This window comes from Marmota flaviventris, chromosome 1, assembly GCF_047511675.1.
Source record: "Marmota flaviventris isolate mMarFla1 chromosome 1, mMarFla1.hap1, whole genome shotgun sequence".
In the NCBI taxonomy this organism is placed as follows: domain Eukaryota; kingdom Metazoa; phylum Chordata; class Mammalia; order Rodentia; family Sciuridae; genus Marmota; species Marmota flaviventris.
In genome coordinates, this window is record NC_092498.1 from 202,389,960 (window position 1) to 202,409,813 (window position 19,854).

The 19,854-nt window shown below is 47.1% G+C and overlaps 1 protein-coding gene across 2 annotated transcripts in view; it reads left to right on the plus strand.

Annotated features, from left to right (window-relative positions):
- The window catches only part of Limd1 (LIM domain containing 1), a 54,770-nt gene that overhangs the window by 12,330 nt on the left and 22,586 nt on the right, over positions 1 to 19,854 (plus strand). For both annotated transcript variants that reach the window (XM_027932263.2, XM_027932264.2), the window contains exon 2: positions 15,034 to 15,135. In XM_027932263.2, coding sequence (XP_027788064.1) covers positions 15,034 to 15,135 — 102 coding nt within the window. The remainder of the gene's footprint in view (positions 1 to 15,033; positions 15,136 to 19,854) is intronic.

A 19,854-nucleotide genomic window follows, 5' to 3' on the forward strand; every position in this document is an offset into this window, starting at 1 on the left:
CTGCCATCCACCAAATGAGCCCAGCTAGGCCTTGTGCCTGAGGCAGGGGGTGGCACGAGACTCACAGGCAGCCATAGAGTGTGTGTGTTCCCTGGAGGAAGAAGGTCCTGGGAGCCTGAAGCTGCTGTCTCTACATGGCATGACGCGGGCAGTGATCATCGCTGAGCCTGTTTTCTGGTACCTTAAAAATGTACCCTGAGCTTAGCAAGTACATGCAGAGCCTCCCCAAACCACCCCTCCCCTCGAGGTAGTTGGAGGAGATGTGGAAGATGACATTTCCCATCCAGAGGGGAATGAGGAAGGTTGGGATTTGGCTCATGTAGGGCTGCGGCTGACATTCTGCCTGTGCCCTGCCCCACTGTCAGGCTCCGGAGCCCTTGCCTGGGTGTGGGCCTCCCTGGAGGCATGTGGGGGAGGATGGCAGGTGGCCAAGTTGGGGTGCAGGATGGGAGGTGGCTTTCCAGGCAATTTCCAAAGGCCTGTTTGTCTGGAGCTTGGCCTGATGGAGCTGAGGCTTGCTCTCAGGTGGCAGGGGCTTAAACAGAAGCCCTTTGTTGGCCTGCCAGAGGTCAATTTTAGAAGCTGTGAATAGACTCGAGCTGGCAGCCCCCTCCTTTGCCCTTGGCCCGTGGCTGCCAACTCTCTGGGTTACCCACGCCTGGTGATGGGCTAGTGGCATGTGGCAAGAGGTGGCTTTGCCCAAGTTGACAGCCAGGGCGCAAAGGAAGTAAAGGTGGGGGCAGGAAGAACGGAGATGATGCTGAGAAAACCCATTTGTTTGCGGAGGGTGGAGTGGGCGGGGCACTTTCATCTCTGCCTTGAATGCTCAAGGGTAGGCTGGTGCCACTGGTTCCCCATCTTCTCTGACACAGCCGTGGAGGTCACTTACGGTCACTTCTGCTGTGCTCTGAGCAGGCACAAGCCCTCCTACACACCCACTTCTTGATGGGAGGAGTGTCTAGGAATTTGTAGCTGTGTTTTAAAAATGCTACATTTACATGCAGTGGAGTGTGTAGGCTGGTGAGTTTTGACACCCATGTAACTCAGAACAATCCCATCCCCAGTAAGTTCTCTCTTGCCACTTCCCAGTTAGAGCCCATTCTCAGGCAACCGCTATTCTGACTTTTCCATCATTTTTAGTTTTCCCTCTTTTAAAAATATAAATGAGTTCGTGTAGATTCGTGTGCAGTTCCTCCTCCTCATGCATGGATTCTGCATGGGGGTTCCAGCAGAGGAGCACGTCTGCTTGTGTACTGTCCTCCTCTATCAGGAAGGTTGTCCTCTTTGACCGAATGCAAAGCTCTGGAAGAAATGCACATGGAGCCATGAGGGAGGAAGGAGACTCACCTGCCTAGCTAGCCACTTCAGCAGGGCCATTGACCCTGGCCATCAATGGGATGACAGATTGGCCTCACACCCACAGATCCTGAATTTGCATATTTATTTACTTGCTAAGATTTAGCGAGAATCAGTACTCAGCATTTTTGGGATCATTCTTGGTTGTGCAGAGAGTGGTGAAAAATTTGAATCCCCAACACCTGCCTTCCCAGCTACAGCCTAGCTTGCCTTCTCACTTCAGGTCTCAGAGAGTAAACAGGTGCCCTTTCATGGCTGATTTAGTGCCATGTTTTTGTTTTTCTTTCTTTTTTTATTGCATCTTTGTGCTTTCTGTTGTGATCTCACAGTTTAAAGCGGCCCCCAAGCATGGTGCTGAGGTGCTGGCTAGCCTTCCTAAGAGCAAGCAGGCTGCAGTGCCCTAGGAGAAAGCAGGGGTGTCGAAGCTCAAGTTCATGATTGAGTCACGGCGCTATTGGCCGGGGGTTCAGTGTTGAGTCAGCAGTGTATAAAACAAGGTGTCTTTAAACAGAAACACACATACACATTTGTTTACTGATTGGTTGATGGAAATCTCGGGGCCAGAGGTTCTCAGGAACACGCACTTTTGTTTGTGCTAGGAGTGATGGTGCCAGATTCTCTGGTTTAGTGTTCTTGGCAATTTTATGGAACGTGATCACTGCAGATAGCAAGAACATGCTGTAGTACTCTTTAGCTTGGCTTCTTTTGCTCAGATGCTATCTGTGAAATTAATTATGGACATATTACTGATTTTTTATTTTCCAATTGAGAAACTTTTTTTTTTCTCCTTTCTTTCAGTTTTTTGGCTAGTATGAATGAATCTGCTATTTTCCTTTGTGTACAGTCTTTGATTGGATTGCCAAAAAAATTTTCCAAAGCGGCTGTGCCATGTAATGTTCCCACCAGCAATGTGCGAGTGAGTTCCTCCTTGGATTTGAGCTGTTTTGGGATTTTTTTTTTTTTTTTTTTTTTTGGTGATACTGGAGATTGAACCCAAGGCCTCACACATGCTAGGAAGTATTCTGCCATTCATCTACATCCAAGCTCTTTTTATTTTTGTTTTGAGAAGTGATCATGCTAAGTTTCTGAGGCTAGTTGCAAACTTGGGAGTCCTCCTGTCTCAGCCTCCTGAGTAGCTGGGAATATAGATGTGCATCACCATGCCTGGCAAGACAAAATACATAGATACTTAATTCTGTCTTTATTTTTGCAATGCTGGGGATGGAACCCAGGGCTTCGCACATGCTAAGCAAGAGCTCTATAACTGAAGTATACCCCTCACCCCTAGATAATACAATTTTAAAGAATCTGAGGGAATCAAAATTAACTTTGTTGTAGAACTGGAGATTTTAGTGCAAGTTATGATGTCTAGTAGAGGGTATAGGAGAAGTTGGAAGTCTCTTTCCTCTTAGGATCCTGGCTGGGCCTGAGAATTAAGTTGGCATAAGAGAAACAAAAGAGAAGCTTGTAAATTTAATATAAATTTTACATGACACTTCATAAAAAAATGAAGATCCAAAGAAGGAAGAAAGTTATGTGCTTTCGTATCAGGTTGAACAAAGAGAGACAGTGGTAGGAAATTAATTCGATTATATGTGGGGGCTAAAGGAAGATAGGAATTATTTTAACAAGATCTGCTTTGTACAGAATTCTCTCAACTGTTACTAACCACTGAAAGTGTCCCTTTTTTCCTGGTACAGGGAGGGTGTGTTTTACATGGGAGTTATTAATCTCTTGTGGTTTTGTCTATTGGTGGTTCTGAGGATGAATCCGGGCCTCAGGCATGTTAGGCAAGTGTTGTACCACTCAGCCACACCCCAGCCCCTGCCTGGGAGTCTTTTATCTCCTTTTTAAGGAAGAAAAAGGAAAGATGAGAGTGGCCTTCTAGCATCTGTTGATTCCAAGTGTATTAGCCCTCGGTAACCCTCTCTCTAAGTGGCCCATTGTGGGGTAGCCACCCTTCCAGGGCTTTCCAGTGTTCAGAGAAGCCAGTAAGTGAAGCAGTTTCTCTTTTAGCCATTTGTTGAAAATGCCTCTTGCTTTGGGTCTCTTGAATTCCTGGGAGACTGTCACCCTGGCTGGTGTCCTTATTTCTTGCAGGGTCAGCCCAGACTCATCTTAGACAAGTAACTGTGAAATCAGAATTTAGACCCCGAGTTCCCTCCCCTTCCAACAGGAATCTTTTGACTTCACCTTGCTGACAAATCCCAGCTCCTTCCCCTGGTCACTTAACTCTTGAGAGGTAGCCTGACAAGTGTCTTGTCAGTTCTTGATGTGGAAAACTCCTCTGTTGATCAGCCACAGTCTTCCTAAAGGTCTGACCCAGCCAGCAGTGTGATCTGTCCCATTAAGACAAAAACCAGGTTCTTCCCACCTCCGTCTCCAGCCCCTGGTCCGCTCTCCCCTCTGTGCGTAGCCATGGGTACTCATGGCTGGGAGCCCGTCTCTATTCTGTTTCCTTTCTCTGGACAGGACCTTATTCAGGCCCCTCCCTGGAAGGAAGGTCTTGATCTTGGAGATGCCCAGGAGAGTCACACCTGTGTATTCACTGCCAATGTCCTTGCTTACTGGTGGATTTTAAACCCAGTAGTGTCAGAAAGTAGTGTTTTATCTTTTCCAAGAAAAGGGCCTTAGCAGTTTGTCCTGTGTTATACTCTCAAGTCAGGTACAAAACCCATGTTAAAAGTTCTATTTTGTGACATGAACCCAGCCCAGCCGCCCCCACCCCCTTCTCACCATGCAAGATTTCCCATGTTTGTTAAGGGTGGAAGTGAGCACTTGGCAAGGGGCACAGATGTTCTAAGGAGAAAATTGTTGGTGGGTGCACTCTTTGGCCACTAAATGGGGAGACTCTCCCCAGCCTGCTGGGAGGCTGGATTGCCTCCATCTCTGGGGGAAGAAGAGGACCAGAAGGAGAGAGGGGCCATCTGGGAGAGAGAGAGAGCAGAAACTCTGCTCAGGTTTTCAACAACTTTTCTCTTTGTCTTCTTTTGTTTCTCTGTCTACTCCCCACCCCACCCCACCCCCAGTTTGGTAACTATGTATTTAAAGCAGCTCTAAATTCAGCCTGGGAGCAATGGTATAGCTCAGTAATAGAGCGCTTGCCTAGCAAGCAGGAAGCTCTGGTTCTGTCCCCAGTGGCACAGAAAATAAAATAAAATCAGCCTTGTGTTAATTCTGAGGAAAATTCAGGCTTTTGTGTTTTTTTCTAAAAAGAGAAAAAAGAATTTTCAGTTTGATTCCTTTCCATGCGGTCCGCCTTGGCTGGCACAGGGGCTCCTCACTGCCCGTGGTCACTGCCTTAGCCTTTCTGTGTCATAGCAGCCATCTCTGACTCAGCTGTGCACAGTGCCCGGCCGCCCACTGGCGTTTGTGTTTTCTGTGGTTGGAGGGAGGGCAGGCAGGGAGATGGGAGCCCAGAGCCGTGTGACTCATTCATTCCTTCTCACTCATTCAGCTAATGTTCATTGAGCTCCTGCCTGTGCTGGGCTCAAAGATGGGGCAGCATCCTCCAGGGCTTTGCTGGCCTGTGGGGGACAGGGACAATAGGGAGGGGAGCATGGGGCCTGGGAACAGAGGCCTCAGCTCTGATCCTGGGGGTCCCCCAGGGAGGGCAGGAGGTACTGTGAAGTCCTGGAATGTAGAGTCTGTGGGGACAGCGGTTGATATCTTTTCCTTAACCACTGTCCTTAGGCTTGGAAGGAAACGAGGGAAGAGGACATCTCTCCTGAAACGGAAGGGAGGAAACAGACTTTCGCTGGATGCCTCCCGGTGCCAGGAGCTTACATGATCTCTCCCAAGCCTCAAAGCTCCCTCAGGAAGTGTGTGCCATTATGCCCCACTTGGCAGATGAGAAAACTGTGAGATGGGGTTGGAGCTCAGGATTTACACCAAAGCCACTGCAGGTCTTCAGCAGGAGAGAGGCTATGGACAGGGCAAAGAAGCACTTGCCACTGGGAAGCACCTAGAATGTTGGTGACCTGCAGTCTTAGGGAAAGGGCCCACTTGGGAGGTGGTGCTACTTGGTGCTTATTCATGGGTGCTGATTTTTTAAAAAAAATTTCATGTATATTTTTAGTTACCGATGGACCTTTTTTTATTTACGTATTTATATGCAGTGCTGAGAATCCAATCCAATGCCTCACATATGCTAGGCAAGCACTCTGTCACTGAGCCACAGCCCCATGGGTGCTGATTTTGAGGAAGGATCCTCAAAATGAGGAAGAATCATTGCATCATATTGTACCATTCGTGTTTTCCTCCCTCCCTCTTTCTTTCCCTCCCTCCCTCCATTCCTTCCTTCCTTCCTTGTGCTGGGGATGAAATCCTGGGCCTCATGGGTGCCGAGTGTACTCTGTACCACTGAGCTACACCCTTAGCCCCTGAGTTTTCTTTCTGTGTGTGATACTAAACTAAAAATGTTTTTTAACAGCACTCCCTAGAATAGGATAGTGAGGCAGTCTTTTAGAAGATTCATTTAAACTGATTACCAGTTGTGTGCATGAGTAATGCTAGCTCTTCTTTATGCTTGAGCATAGATAGCCAGATTTAACAAATAAAAAGATAGAACATTCATTTGAATTTAAATTTTGCAGTACTGGGGATTGGACCCAGGGATGCTCTACCACTGAGCCACATCCCCAGCCCTTTTTATTTTTTATTTTGAGACAGGGTTTTGCTAAGTTGATAAGCACCTCACTAAATTGCTGAGGCTGGCCTCAAACTTGCAACCCTCCTGCCTCAGGAGTCTCTGGAATTATAGGTGTGCACCACCGCACCTGATTCTAGTGGTTCTTAGTGTATTCAGAGAATTGTGCATCAGCATTTCCACTGTCTAACTTTGGAACATTTCATCACTCCAGAAAGACCCTGCACCCACTAGCAGTCACTCCTGTTTCCCTCTTCCCCAGCTCTGGGCAACCATTTATCTACTTACCATTTCTGAGAACATTTATTTTTGTCAGCATCTTTGTCTCCCGCCACCCAAAACTTCTGTTACATTAACTGGGTCACATGATGTAATTTTCAAAAAATGCTTTTTATACATTGTACCAAAGTATCCATTAGAAAAGTTGTTCAGGGGCTGGGGTCGTGGCTCAGTGGTAGAGTGCTCGCCTAGCACATGCGAGGCCCTGGGTTCGATCCTCAGCACTACATATAAATAAATAAATAAAATAAAGGTATTGTGACCAACTACAACTAAAAAATAAATTTAAAAAAATACTTAAAAAAATTCAATCTTTTGGTTCCACTAAGAGAAACAGGAGTGTCCTTTTCTCTCTACCCTCAGCAAAGATGTTATCATTATTTTCTTTCTTAACCAGTTGGGTAAGTGATAAATGGCATCACCTCCTTGCATTGAACTCCTAGTAGTGCCCAACACTTTGCATGCAGAGTGGTCATTCCTATTTTAGATTAGAGTTGAAAAGGCTCACTGTGGAGTAGAGAGAGACTGGAAGCGAAGGAGGCCGGAGAGAAGGGTGTGCGCAGAACAGGGGGGGTGCCCTGGTGGCTGGCTGTGGGAGGGTTTGTGTAGGAGGTTGGGGCAGGGGTGCGGGGCTTTCTCCGGATGTCTTCAACTCCTTCCTTTGGAGAGTGGAGGGCAGGGGATCGTTCAGGCCAGAGAGTGGTAGCACCCTTGGGCTAAAGAGCACCTGCAAATGGGTCTGGCTGGCAATCTCAGCATAGTCTGATTGGGACATCACCTTAGAAGCTTCCTTTCCCAATGCAACAAAGTGAGGCCATTGTTGGGTTTGAGGCTTTGTGTGTTTTAATGGCAGCTTCTGAATGAAGAAAGTAGGCTGGTGCAATGCCTCTGTAGCCCAGAATGGCTCTTAAGTACTTCCTTTGTGGCTTGGTGATAGCCTCGTGCGTTTGACTGGGGAACTGTGGAGCATGTGGAGAGAAGCAGAGGCAGGGGATCTCAGGGTGCCAGGGGGATGCAGTGCCATGTGTTGTAGTGTCTGGGTCTAAGGTTCTCAACTGTTCTCACATTAGGATCAGCTGGGGAGCTCGCCTTGTCCCTACATCTGGAGGTCATGTTGGGCGACCCCACCTCGACTCTGCATAGCAGACTTGAGAAGTAGCCATCTGCTTAGTGCATCATAGGCTCAGCGCTAGCTGTCTCTGGGGATGTGTTGTGAACTTATGGGGTGGCTGGGGAGGACTCTCTGGTTCATTCTTTTTTTGATGGGGGATGGTGTTGAACCCAAGGGTACTCTACGACCGAGCTGTATCCCCAGCCCTTGTTATTTTGAGACACAGTCTTGCTAAGTTTCCCAGCCTGAACTTGAGCTTGCAATTCTTCTGCCTCAGCCTCCTGAATCAGTGGAATTACAGGTGTGCACCAGTGCCCAACTGTCACTGGGGTCATTGGTTCAGCCTTGCCCCAAGGGCTTGGCTCCTCTTCCAGAACCTGCTGATGTCCAGAACTGTTTGAGTGCAAGACTGCAGCCTTTGACTGAGAAAGAGCCTTGTACAACTTGTGCCCCAAATAGCCTTGCAGAGAGGCTTCAGGCAGATCTGCCATCTTTGAGTTCCTGCCCCCAGACCTTGTCTGAATATAGGGAGTGATTCATGGCTACATGATCCCACATGATGTCCAGTGTTGGGAGCACCTTCCTCACTGAGAAGTGCCAGGGTACGCAGAGCCACTCTCACTGGCTGGCACTGTGGTGCCTTTTTATTTAAAACCTTTTCATCACGACAAGAGATGCTGACCAGGTCACCATCCAGGTTGGCTGTGGATTCAATTGAAGGAGGCCCTCTGGCCTCCATGGTCCTCGGGCTGGCTGCGGGCAGGAGGGAAGCAGGAAATCTGCTCTGGCTAAATGTGAAGGCTGCTCTGCTGGTCAGACAGCAAATTAGTTTTTTTGGCTTTGGGTGTGTAGGAGACAATTCAATACCAGTTTGGGGTAGCTTGTTTCATGGGGAACGCCGCCCAGGCCAGTGCATTTTGATCCATTATGCTGTGGTACTTGTTTTCAATTAGTCTCCCTGGAATTGCTGCAGGGCCCGGCTGTTCCAGGAGGCAGAGCGGGCTCTGTCCCACCCTAGACAAGTTGCTTCCCTTCTGTCTGTTATATATTTTGAGATTCCACTACTTTTTTTTTTTTTTTTTTGAGAAAAGTTTTTATCCATTAAAACAGTTTGAAAACCACCTCTGTGCACAGAGAGGCCAGTCTGATTTACAGGTCACCAATGCCATTGGTCTAGAACCAAAATAATGATGTCAACAGTCTGGCCACAGTAGTGATAAAAAGTCAAATGCCCTTCATGGGAGAACTTTTTGTTTACTTGTGGTGAGTGGAAAGTCCTTAGCAGAAGGCCTGTTGCATTGCTTTGACCCCTTAAAGGTCATTACATTATAATAAGTGATGGTGTTGGTATTTTTTTTGTACTGGATACCCAGTTTTTCTTTTCTGTCACATGGAAGACTATATAAAACTCTGAGCAACTGCCTGGGGTCTCCAGGATGAGAGTCAATCAGCAGGGAAGGGATAAGCTGAGAATGACTAGGATCCCTGCCTTCTGGGAGATTCTGCTTGGGAGTGGCCACAGCAGGTCTGGGCATCCTCAGTCAGTGACTATCTTGGCGCCCCGGGGGAGGGGAAGCTTTTGCCCTGAAAAACTTTGCAGCCCCTTGTAAGTCCTTCCTGCTGTCCTAGGCATGCAGTGTCTTCTCTGTTCCCTCCTCTCCACCCCGACACTAGATAGAACTTCTTTCCTTTAAATCCAGTGTCTCAGGGTCATTGCCTTCATATCAACTGCCCCAGAATTGTGCACATATCTCTGGCTTTCCTAGCCATGTGGCTCTTCCCTCAACCTTGAGCATCTTCTCCCCAACTCTTGACAATTTTTTTTGTTTTTTTCCCATCAGTACTGGAGATTGAAACCAGGAGCATTCTATTACTGAGTTATGTCCCAGCCCTTTTAATTTTGAGGGGGGCCTTGCTGAGTTGACCATGGTCTTGAACATGCGATCCTCCTGCTTCAGCCTCCTGAGTAGCTGAGGTTACAGGGGCGCGCCACTGCGTCTGGCTTTCAAATGCATTTGGTGCTTACCTGGCATCTACTGTGTGTGGGACACTTGCTTTTCTTCTATTTATGGGGACACTAAAATATACGGCCAAACTCTGCCCTTAGCAAGTTTTTTTAAAAAAATATTTTTTAGTTGTTAATAGATCTTTATTTTAGTTATTTGTATGCGGTGCTGAGAATTGAACCCAGTGCCTCACGCATGCCAGGCAAGCGTTCTACCACTGGGCAACAACCCCAGCCCTCTTAGCAGGGTTTTGGTGTTGCTTTGTTTTGTTTTTCATAGGTGGCAGGGGACAGATACCACTAGCCTTTCCTGCAGAAAACCATGAGCTACAAAAGACAGGCGGTATAGTGCTTGAACAGTCCTTGGTGGCTCTTTGTCTCCTGTTGTACATCTTTCACAAAAGGAAGCTGTCCCTAGTCCTTGTCCTTTCTGTGGGAAAGAATTCTGTACAGCTACTTCAGATGACTGTTCGGCAGCTTCTTATAAAACGAAACATATTTTTACCATATGATCTAGCAGTCACGCCCCTTGGCATTTGGTCAAAAAGGCTGAAAACTTACATCCACACAGAAACATGCACATCGATGTTTATAGCAACCTTATTCATAATTTCCCAAACTCAGAAGCAACCAGGATGCCCTCTAGTAGGCAAATGGATAAAGAAATGGGTCCATCCAGACAGTGGAATATCATTCAGCCTTAAAAAATGAGCTACCAAGCCATGAAAAGGCAGAGAGGAACGTCAAGGGCAGTTAGTAAGCCAAAGAAGCCAATCTGAAAAGGCTATGTACTGTAGATCCCAACCTTCTAAAAATGGCAAAATTGTGGAGACAGTGCAAAGGTTATTGATTGCCAGGGGTTAGGGGAAAGGGAGGGATGATTGGCAGAGCACAGAGGATATTTTAGACAGTGAACTACCCTATATATGATGCTATAATGGTGGATACATGTCATTACATTACGTATTTGTCTGAGTCCATAGAACATAGGACACCGAGAGCCCATCCCAGTGTAAACTGTGAACACCAAGTGATAGTGACGTACCGGTGTGAGCTCATATTTGTTAACAGAGGCTCTACTTTGGAGTGGGGGGTGTTGGTGACAGGGGAGGCTGTGCGTGTATCAGGGCAGGGAGAATATGGAAAATCTATACTTTGTGCTCAGTTTTACAATTATCTGCTCTAAAAAGTAAATTCAATTTAAAAAAATGCAGAAAGGGAAGAAACCAAAATGCTAAATGTCATATTAAAAAAGAGTCCCCACTCCATCTATCGATTTAGTAATGGTCTTTCACAACCCCACCCAGTTCCCCAGCTCCTCAGGTGGTCCCAGGAAGCAGAGGCCTCGCAAACACAAACCTTCTCTTCTGGGCCCCCTCTGTGCCCAGGACCCCAAGAGCCATCTCTGTATGGGGAGAAGGGTGGGCTACCTTCATCTCGAAGCTGCACCCAAGAAGGGGCTCTGCTCCTGCTGGCGAGCTGGCCTGTGGATTTGTTGGTGCCCCAGAATCTGAGGACACTAAGTTTGAGGATGAGCAGAGTGTGTCTGGCCTTCCTTCCTCTTAACTCTCTTAGCCCTTATAAGTGTTAAGGGGGACTGGAAAGGTCACGGATGAAGAGTGAGCCTGACTTTGGGCTTTCTGCTTCATCTTTGAACTTCGCTTTCTTCATCTGCAAAGTGATGATTTTATCCACTGTTGGACTGTTGTTCAATGAAGAAGCTGTGTTGTCTAGCACAGTGTTTGGCATGTAGGATGTGTTAATAAATGCACACTCCACAGATGAAAGGATGGGGACTGGGTTAACCCCTAGCCCAAAGCAACTCCAAATAGAAAGAACAAATAAAATTCAGGCACAAGGATAAAATAGAGCATTAAGATACAACATCAGGGTAGGAAGGACAGTAACTTCCCGGAGCTGAGGCCCTGCTGTCACCTTGAGGGGACTTCCAGGCCTTGGCACTAGGAGAGGGGAGGCAGAGCTGGCAGATCCCCCTAGTAGAAATGGAGCTGAGAGTCTAGGAAGACTAAGGTGGAGTTTGTAGCAATAGCCATTAAAGCACTTATATCCAGAATATATAAGGAATGCTCATAGCTCAACAACAAGAACAAAAGGCACAAAGGATTTTTTTTTTTTTGGTGTGTGTGTGTGTGTGGGGGGGGTTACTGGGGATTAAACCCAGTGGTGCTTTACCCCTGAGCTGCATTTCAAGCCCTTTTTATTTTATAAGTAATCTGGGCTGGCTTCAATTTGTGATCCTCCCGCCTCAGCCTCCCAAGTTGCTGGGGTTACAGGTGTGCGCCACCATGCTTGGCAAAAGATTTGAATGGATACTTCACTAAAGATATAGGAGGGCAAGGCTGAGGCAGGAGGAGAACAAGTTCAAGGTCAGCTTCAGCATTTGGTGAGACCCTGTGTGGAAAAGGGCTGTGGTTATGGCTCAGTAGTAGAGGACCTCTGGTTCAATCCCCAGTACCACACACAGGCATGTGCACACACACACACACACACACAGAATAGGAAGACGATGGCAAATAAGCACTTGAAGATGCTCATGCACAACATAGTTACTAGAGAAATGCCAATTAAAACCTCACTGAGAACCCACTATGTATGTACCTATTATAATAGATAAAGACTGTCTACACCAGGAGTTGGAAGGATGTGGAGAAATTGCAATGCTAATAAACTGCCAGTGGGAATGTAAAATGGTTGAACCTTTTCAGAAAACAGTTGGATAGTTTCTTAGGAAGTTAGCTATATACCAGCCATAAGACCCAGCCATTCTTAGCTCTAGAGAAAAGGAAATACATCTGCTTTAATCAGCATTTTTACCGCTGTGACTAAAAGACCTGATTAGCACAATAGTAGAGGAGGAAAGTTTATGTGAGGGCTCATGGTTTCAGAGGTGTTAGTCCATAGAAGGCTGGCTCTATTCTTCCGGGCTCGAGGAAAGGCAGGACATCATGGTGGAAGAGTGTGGCAGAGGGAAGCAGCTCACATGACGAACAGGAATCAGAAAGACACCACTTGCCAGATACAAATATATTCCCCAAAGCCACGCCTCTAATGCCCACCTCCTCCAGCCACACCCTACCAGCCTTCGGTTACCTCTCAGTTATCCCAATCAGGGGATTAATTCACCGATTGGGTTAAGATTCTCATAACCCAATCATTTTTCCTCTGAACTTTCTTCCATTGTCTCACATGTGGGCTTTTGGGGGACACCTCACATAACAATGTCCATGCAAACATTTGAGTGCAAGTATTGATAGCGGCTTTATTTGTAATAGCCCCAAACTAGAAGCATCTTGTATGCGCATCAACATGTGAATGGATAAATGAAATGTGCTGTGTCCTTATAATTCAATACTGTGTGGCAATAAGAAGGAATAAACTATTGATACACAAGAGAACTTGGATATATCTCAAAATAATTATGCCAAGCGAAAGAAACCAGATGAAGAGGAGTACATGCTCCAGATTCCACTTACAGGAACTCTCGACAACACAAAGTAATCTGTGATGACAGAGGGGAGCAGCGGTTGCCCCGGGACAGGAGAGGAAGGAGCTTGGGCTTGCAAAAGGCCCGCAGAGCTGTGGACTCGGTGCTGGGTGTGTTTACTATCTTCATTGTAGGGTGGTGATTTCACAGGTGCATGCATATGTCAAAACTTATCAGATCTCACCCTTTAAATGTGTGCAGTTTATTGTGTGACACTTAAACCTCATTAAAGCTGTTTTTAGAAAAGATCACTCTAGCTGTAGTTTAGAGAATGGATTCTAGGGCAGAAAGTCAAATTGCAGGGGAAAATGTCCTCTTCCTCACTCCTCTTGACGGGGTGGTTTTTTTTTTTTTTCTTTTTTTGGTGGTTCCAGGGATCAAACCCAGTGGAGTTACCTCCACCCCACCCAGCCCTTCTTTTTATTGTTTTTTTGAGACCAAGTCTCACTAAGTTGCCTAGTTGGGGCTTGAACTTGAGATCCTCCAGCCTCAACCTCCAAACTGCTGGGGTTACAGATGTGCACCACCCCGGCTTCCCCCTAAAAGTTCATTCCCTTACTCCCCTCACTTTCCTCCTGGCTTTTGAGTCTGGATTATTCCAGTAATAGGTGATGGCGCTTTCTTACTCCCCTCTGCTGAGCATGTCTATAAATCTGATAGCCTAAAGGCCCTGGGAAAGCAGAGGGAAGCTAGTGGCTTGCTTTTTTTCTTTTTGTGGAACCCCAGCCTTTTCTCAGCCTGGGCCACTTAGGCTCAGTGCAGGATTCAGGTGAGGATGGGCAACCCACCTGTCAGCCATGGCAGAGGCCAGTTTCCCCAAATAGGGGCTCAAGTGCAGTCTCATCCTATTGATAGTGTTTGCAGACAGCCGGGTCACAAGAGATGGAGGAGTGTTTGTGGGTGGATTGATGCTGTACCGACTGGAGGGGCAGTTGGAAGGCACTCAGCAGCAGTGTCCTTGGCAGGAGGGCAGAAGGGACTGTGAGCCACGCATCCTCATGGGAGAGGCCTTACTGTTGAAGTCCTAGGCACATGGCGTGTGTGGGGAAGTAAGGCAGAATGGAGGGCAGGCCAGGTGGCAGGAGGAGATCCAGGGCAGGGGGGCCTTGGGTTCGAGCCCCTGAACATGTTGTGTGTTAGAGGGTGGAGGAAGGTGCTCCCTCATTATGTGAGGGGCCCTGTGTGTGTGACATGAATTGAAAACTCAGAGATTAAAAACTCCCAGTCCAGGCTCTAGCCCTCGGTAAGTACCTTCTTTCCTAGAATGTGACACTTGCATTTCTTGTTTTTTTTCCCCATCTACAAAGGATTTTTCTATCCATTTACTACACGCAACATAGATGAAATATTTTCCTACTGACGCGGCTTTGTATGGGATTGTCCTCGCTCTGTGACCGATGGTTTGGACACAAGTGGCTTCCTTCCTTGCTTTGTATCTGTGCTCAGTGGTCAGAGTGGTGCGAAAGGATGCCAGCAGCCCCAGGGATGAAGCTCAAGCATAGAGAACCGGAGGGAGCAGGTCCCGGGCCTCAGAGAAAGGGGAACTGGAAGAGAGCGTTGGTGGACAGGGTACAGAGAGAGGAGGAAGTGATAAAGTAGCAGGAAGTCTTGGGAGGTTGTCACAATGTCCACTTGAAGGTGCTATTCATTGTGCTGTTTGCTTTATGAGCAACGGGGGAGAGGGTGTTGGGTTAAACCCTGACAAGCCGAGTTCCCTTCTGTCTGGGCCCACAGGGTTACACCGACTCATGAGGTGTATCTCTCGTCTCCTTTTCTGCAGGCAGCCTCAGGCTGCTCCTGATCATCTGTGGAGGGCGGAAAGGGGCAGTTATATAAATATGGGAACCTTTGAAAGTTCTGGGCAGGGTTGTGGGTTGACCCAGCGAGATATTCTGAACATGAACATGACAGTATGGAGGACAGTGTGAGGCCTGAAGTCCAGCCTGGTGGTGGTTTTCTGCAGTTGAAAGGACTGACCTTCAGAAGGGCGGGAGGGTGATGGAAATACATTTCTAGTGACAGGCTGATTGCTGGGGGAGGGGTGGCCTCTCGCTTTACTCATTGGCTGTTTTATGACTTGGTTTTCGCCCATTCCCTTTCTGACTCACTGGTGTGTTCTTGCCTTGCAGGAGCCTGTGTGAAATGCAGCAAAGGAGTATTTGGGGCTGGCCAGGCCTGCCAGGCTATGGGGAACCTCTACCATGATGCCTGTTTCACCTGTGCGGCTTGCAGTAAGTGTGGGTTGTGTGGTGGAAGAAGAGGACTGTGGGGACCGAGGAGGTGGGGAGAGGGAAGAGCATGGGCCTCACGCGTGCTATGCAAGCTCTCCACTACTGAGCCCATCTCTAGCCAGAAGTGTCCTTTAAGCTAGATTCTTACCACCAGCACGAGGGTGTGCAGCATAAGGTGATGCATCAGAATGTACTCAAGGTCGCCTGTGACTTTGGCGACAAGTTGCATGGATCCCTGACAATGGGGAGAGGCCTCAGAAGAATGAAGGGAGGGGAATGTTGGGGTTCCCCAAGTCTACCCTGTTGTCAGTTATCTCCCCCACTGTATGGACCACTCAACTAGAAGGTTGTTCATCAGTCACTTAACTCTATGTGGGAGGCAGGCCACTTTATAACTCTTTGACTCCAATCTTTGACTTAGAAGCTGCTGTATGAATGTGAGGTGTGTGTATGTGTTTGTGTTTATGTCATTGTGTGTGTGCATGCATGCCTGTGTACTCTTTGCTCGTTAGCACTGTCACTAGGGGACTGCTGGTGGTGATGCACATGGCTCATTCACAGCAGTGCAGACTGTGTGTAGTGGTGGTGCAGTTGATCATGATTGCTTTGTGGAGCTTGACCAGGTGTCTTTTTGCATACTTCAGGGCGGGCATTAAGATTACAGTGGGAAATCAGGAGATGGATCCTTTGGGTCCTTTAATGGCAGCTGCCCCAGTGAAAGAGTCCATCATGCAGGATGGGTGCCAAGTCTGACCAAAGCATGAATTGTGCTTATTTTCTGATTTCTACCAAGGATTAATTTTTGAGGAGCACTTTTGGAAAATGTCCCACTGATGTTTTCCAGTTCTATACCGAGATTATCAGCTCTCGGTGAAAAGGAATCATTACACAGAATGTCAAGGATGAAGGAGTCTTTGTTACTGTCTGGCTGGTGAAGCTCCATCCTGGCAGCTCATTAGAATTACCTGGGAGATTTAAAAACCAGTGAGCTCCACCGGGACCAGCAGAATCAGAAGGGGTGGAACTCCTAGAGGGGGTCAAGGATATTTTTTCAAAGCTCCTCAGGTGCCTCCCGTGGGTGGTTTGGACTGAGTACACTGATTTAGTATCCGGCACCTCATTTCCAAACCTCCTGGCAAGGGAAGGGAGGAACCTGCTTGTGGCTGGCTTGTGGCTGGTTTGTGGCATGACCCGATTCCCAGTGCAGAGCTGCCCAGTGTATGGACCTGACTCCCGACCTGCTGAGCCCTGAAGGTCCAGGCAGAAGCTTGAGTTCTCTCCTTGCACTTGAGTCCTCACTCCGGTTCCCCCAAAACACATGCCTTAAAGTTCAGTTCATGTGTTGGTCATTGTTCACTTTGTAGGGAAAAGCTGGAAGAGATTTTGACCTGGAAATCTGTGTGTCCTCGGTGGAAACACCTAGGAGTTGTGTGGTCTTCGATTGTCTTGGTCTTTGAGCTCTGTGACACTGTCACCAGGGGACTGCTGGTGGTGATCCATACGGCTCGTTCACAGCAGTGCAGAGTGTGTGTGGTGGTGATGCAGTTGATCATGGTTGCTTTGTGGAGCTTGACCAGTTTTGCATCTAGTAAGCAAATTGATTTCTGCCTTCTGATGGCCTGTACATGTGGTTCTTTGCATTGTCCCAGTTGGCCAAGTGAGTTGACATGAGTTCAATAAAAATCTTTGACTTGTGTTTGTGGTTTATCTGAATGGGAGTTGCAATCAGATAGTCCTTTAAAAATTATCTCTGGCCAGGTTCCGTGGTGCATGCCTGTAATCCCAGCAGCTCAGGAGGTAAGACAGAAGGATTGCAGGTTCAAGGCCAGCCTCAGCAAATTAGCAAGGCTCTAAGCAACTTAGCAAGACCCTGTCTCAAAAAGGACTGAGGATGTGACTTGGTGGTTAAGCACCTCTGGGTTCAATCCCCTGTATCTTCCCCCCAAATTATCTTTGACCTTTGATTTCCACAGGTATTTATCAATATTTGCTCTGTTTACCAAAAGAAAGCAAATAAATATGAATCAGAGATTGTTTTTCACCGTAAGCAGTTACTATTTGAACTAGGGAAGCCTTTGGGGAGAAAAGCCTATGGATGAGTGTCTCGGTGTTCTGGGCTGCTGTAATGTCACAGCACCTTGGACTGAGTGACTTACAAACAGACATTGATTTATCATGGTAATAGAAGCGGGGAAGTTCATTATTGAGGTGCCAGCTGATTTGGTGTCTGGGAAGGATGTCTCTTTCTGGTTCCTAGATGGTCATCTCTGGGTGCTTATAAAAGGGGGACTGAGCTTTCTGGGGCCTCTCAGAAGGGCACAAGATCCATTCATGAGGGCTTCACCTCCCAAAGGCCCTACCACCGTACCCACTGTGTTGGAGGTTGGGCTTTCAACAAAGAGATTTTAAGGGACACCATTGTAGGTGAATCAGCTGGTTCCACCTGTGGCTACTGGAATAGCGCTCTATTCCTTCATAGAATAGGTTTACATTGTTTCCAGTTGTGGCCAGCGCAGATACTTAATGACAGAGCTGATGTGGGTTTTCTTGATATGTTCGTAGTCTAGTCCCTGTCCCCTCACTTCCTGCTTCCTATCACAGCTAAACTGGATTTCTCTTTCCCACTTCCACACCTGTAGCCACACTGTTCCCTGCAGTCTCTTCTTCTCACTCATTTTGTGCATTTAAAATCTGTCCAGCCTGAAGACCCCACTCAGGTTCCTCCTCTTGCAGGAAGGAACCCTGGCTTCTGAATCTGGCACATTTTCCTTGCTTGTTCGTGACGTCATGCTCTGGTGCCAGCACACCAGCCCTAGAACAGAGCTGTTGAAGGAGCTGTGCTTGTGCGCAAGCTCAGCAGGGTGCTGTGTGCCATGGGGCAGACACTCCTTCTGTCACCCGCGTCTCTCCATTGTATAGAGCAGTTGGCATATTGGAGAGCCAGGCATGTGTCGAAGCAGCTTCTTTTGGGCACTAGAAGTCATTTGTCTTTGTTCAGTTGACTTATTGCTGCCCTTTAGCTTGGCTTTCAGCAGGGTGAGGAGGCACCCGGTGCTGTGTTCCAGCTCTGCAGGTCCTCGAGTGTGTCTCAGTGAGCTTCAGCACCATGAAGACGGCACACTGAGGGGCCAGGGAGGGTCCAGTTTACCCCTTTCTTAAAAGAGAAAATGGGGGCAGAGAGTGGAGAGACGTTTCCAAAGAGCCAGGAATGATGGTGCATGCCTGTAATCCCAGCCACTCATGAAGTTCAAGGCCCAGCCTCACAAGTTCAAGGCCAGCCTCAGCAATTTACCAAGATCCTGTCTCAAAAATGACCAGAGGTGTGGCTCAAGGGTAAAGCACTCCTGGGTTCAATTCTCAGTTCAAAGAAAAAAAGAGAGATGTTTTCAAGGTCCAAAACCTGGCAGCTGAACTAGCACCAGCAACTAGGGCTCCTGCCTCTAGGTTTGACTTATATGTTCCCATTTCTCTGACTCACGCAAAATAAGATGTTTTCTTTGTTCTTTTTCATGTTCTGATAATAGAGCCTGATTAGTGTATTTCAGAATATATGTGTATGTGCTTTTTTGGTTTGTTTTTTTGGGTGCTGGGGATCAAACCCAGAGCCTTGTGCATACTGGGCAACTGCTCTACCACTGAGCTACATCCCTAGCCCCCTATACATTTTCTATTTTTCCATTTTGTTTTTCATTTTAAACTAGAAAATAATCTAGCTTAAAACCTCATATAGGTCTGGAGGTATAGCTTAGTGATAGAGTGTATCCTTAGCAAAATGAAGCCCTTGATTAATTCCTTGGCCACACCTCACAAAGAAAACCAAACAATGCTCCGCACTGAGAAAAACTCTACTACATACATGGTATTTATCCTTAAATTTTTTATTTTTCCTACAGTGCTGGGAATTGAACCCAGGGCCTCATGCATGGTAGGCAAACTGTTGCTGAGCCTCTCTTTATGGTATTTAAAGCTAGATTATGGCTATATGTATATATCTGTAGGTCTGCACACACATTTCTTGGATTTTATTGATTCACATTTAAAATATAATGTTGAGGGCTGGGATGTAGCTCAAGCGGTAGCGCGCTCGCCTGGCATGCATGCGGCCCGGGTTCGATCCTCAGCACCACATACAAACAAAGATGTTGTGTCCGCCAAAAACTAAAAAATAAATATTAAAATTCTCTCTCTCTCTCAAAAAAAAATATATAATGTTGAGATACAGTCAAGCTCACATACATTTATAAAGCCAGGCCAACATTTCACTGGTTTGACTGGTAAAGATAGCAAGGTTCTTAAGAGGTTCAAACAGTTTATTACTTAGGTACTGCTATGGTTGGGGTGTTCGTCCCCTCCAAAACTCACGTTGAAACTTAATCCCTGAAGTCATGTGTTTGTTGGGATGCAAACAGCATTAGATGAGGTCAATGAGGGTGACGCTCCATGATTGCATTAGTGGCTCTGCATTAGTGGAGGAGACCTGAGCTGATACAGGCTTGTTCCATCTCACCAAGAGATGCCCTGTGCTGCCTGGTACTGTGCCAAGTCCTCATTACCAAAAAGGACCTCATCAGATATGGACCTCCACCCTCAGACCTCCAGAACTGTGAGCTGAATAAACCTGTATTCTTATAAACCAGTCTGTGCTCTTCAGTTATAGCAACAGAAAATGGACCAAGACACATACACAACACAAAGAATAGGCCAAAGGTGCCAGTATCC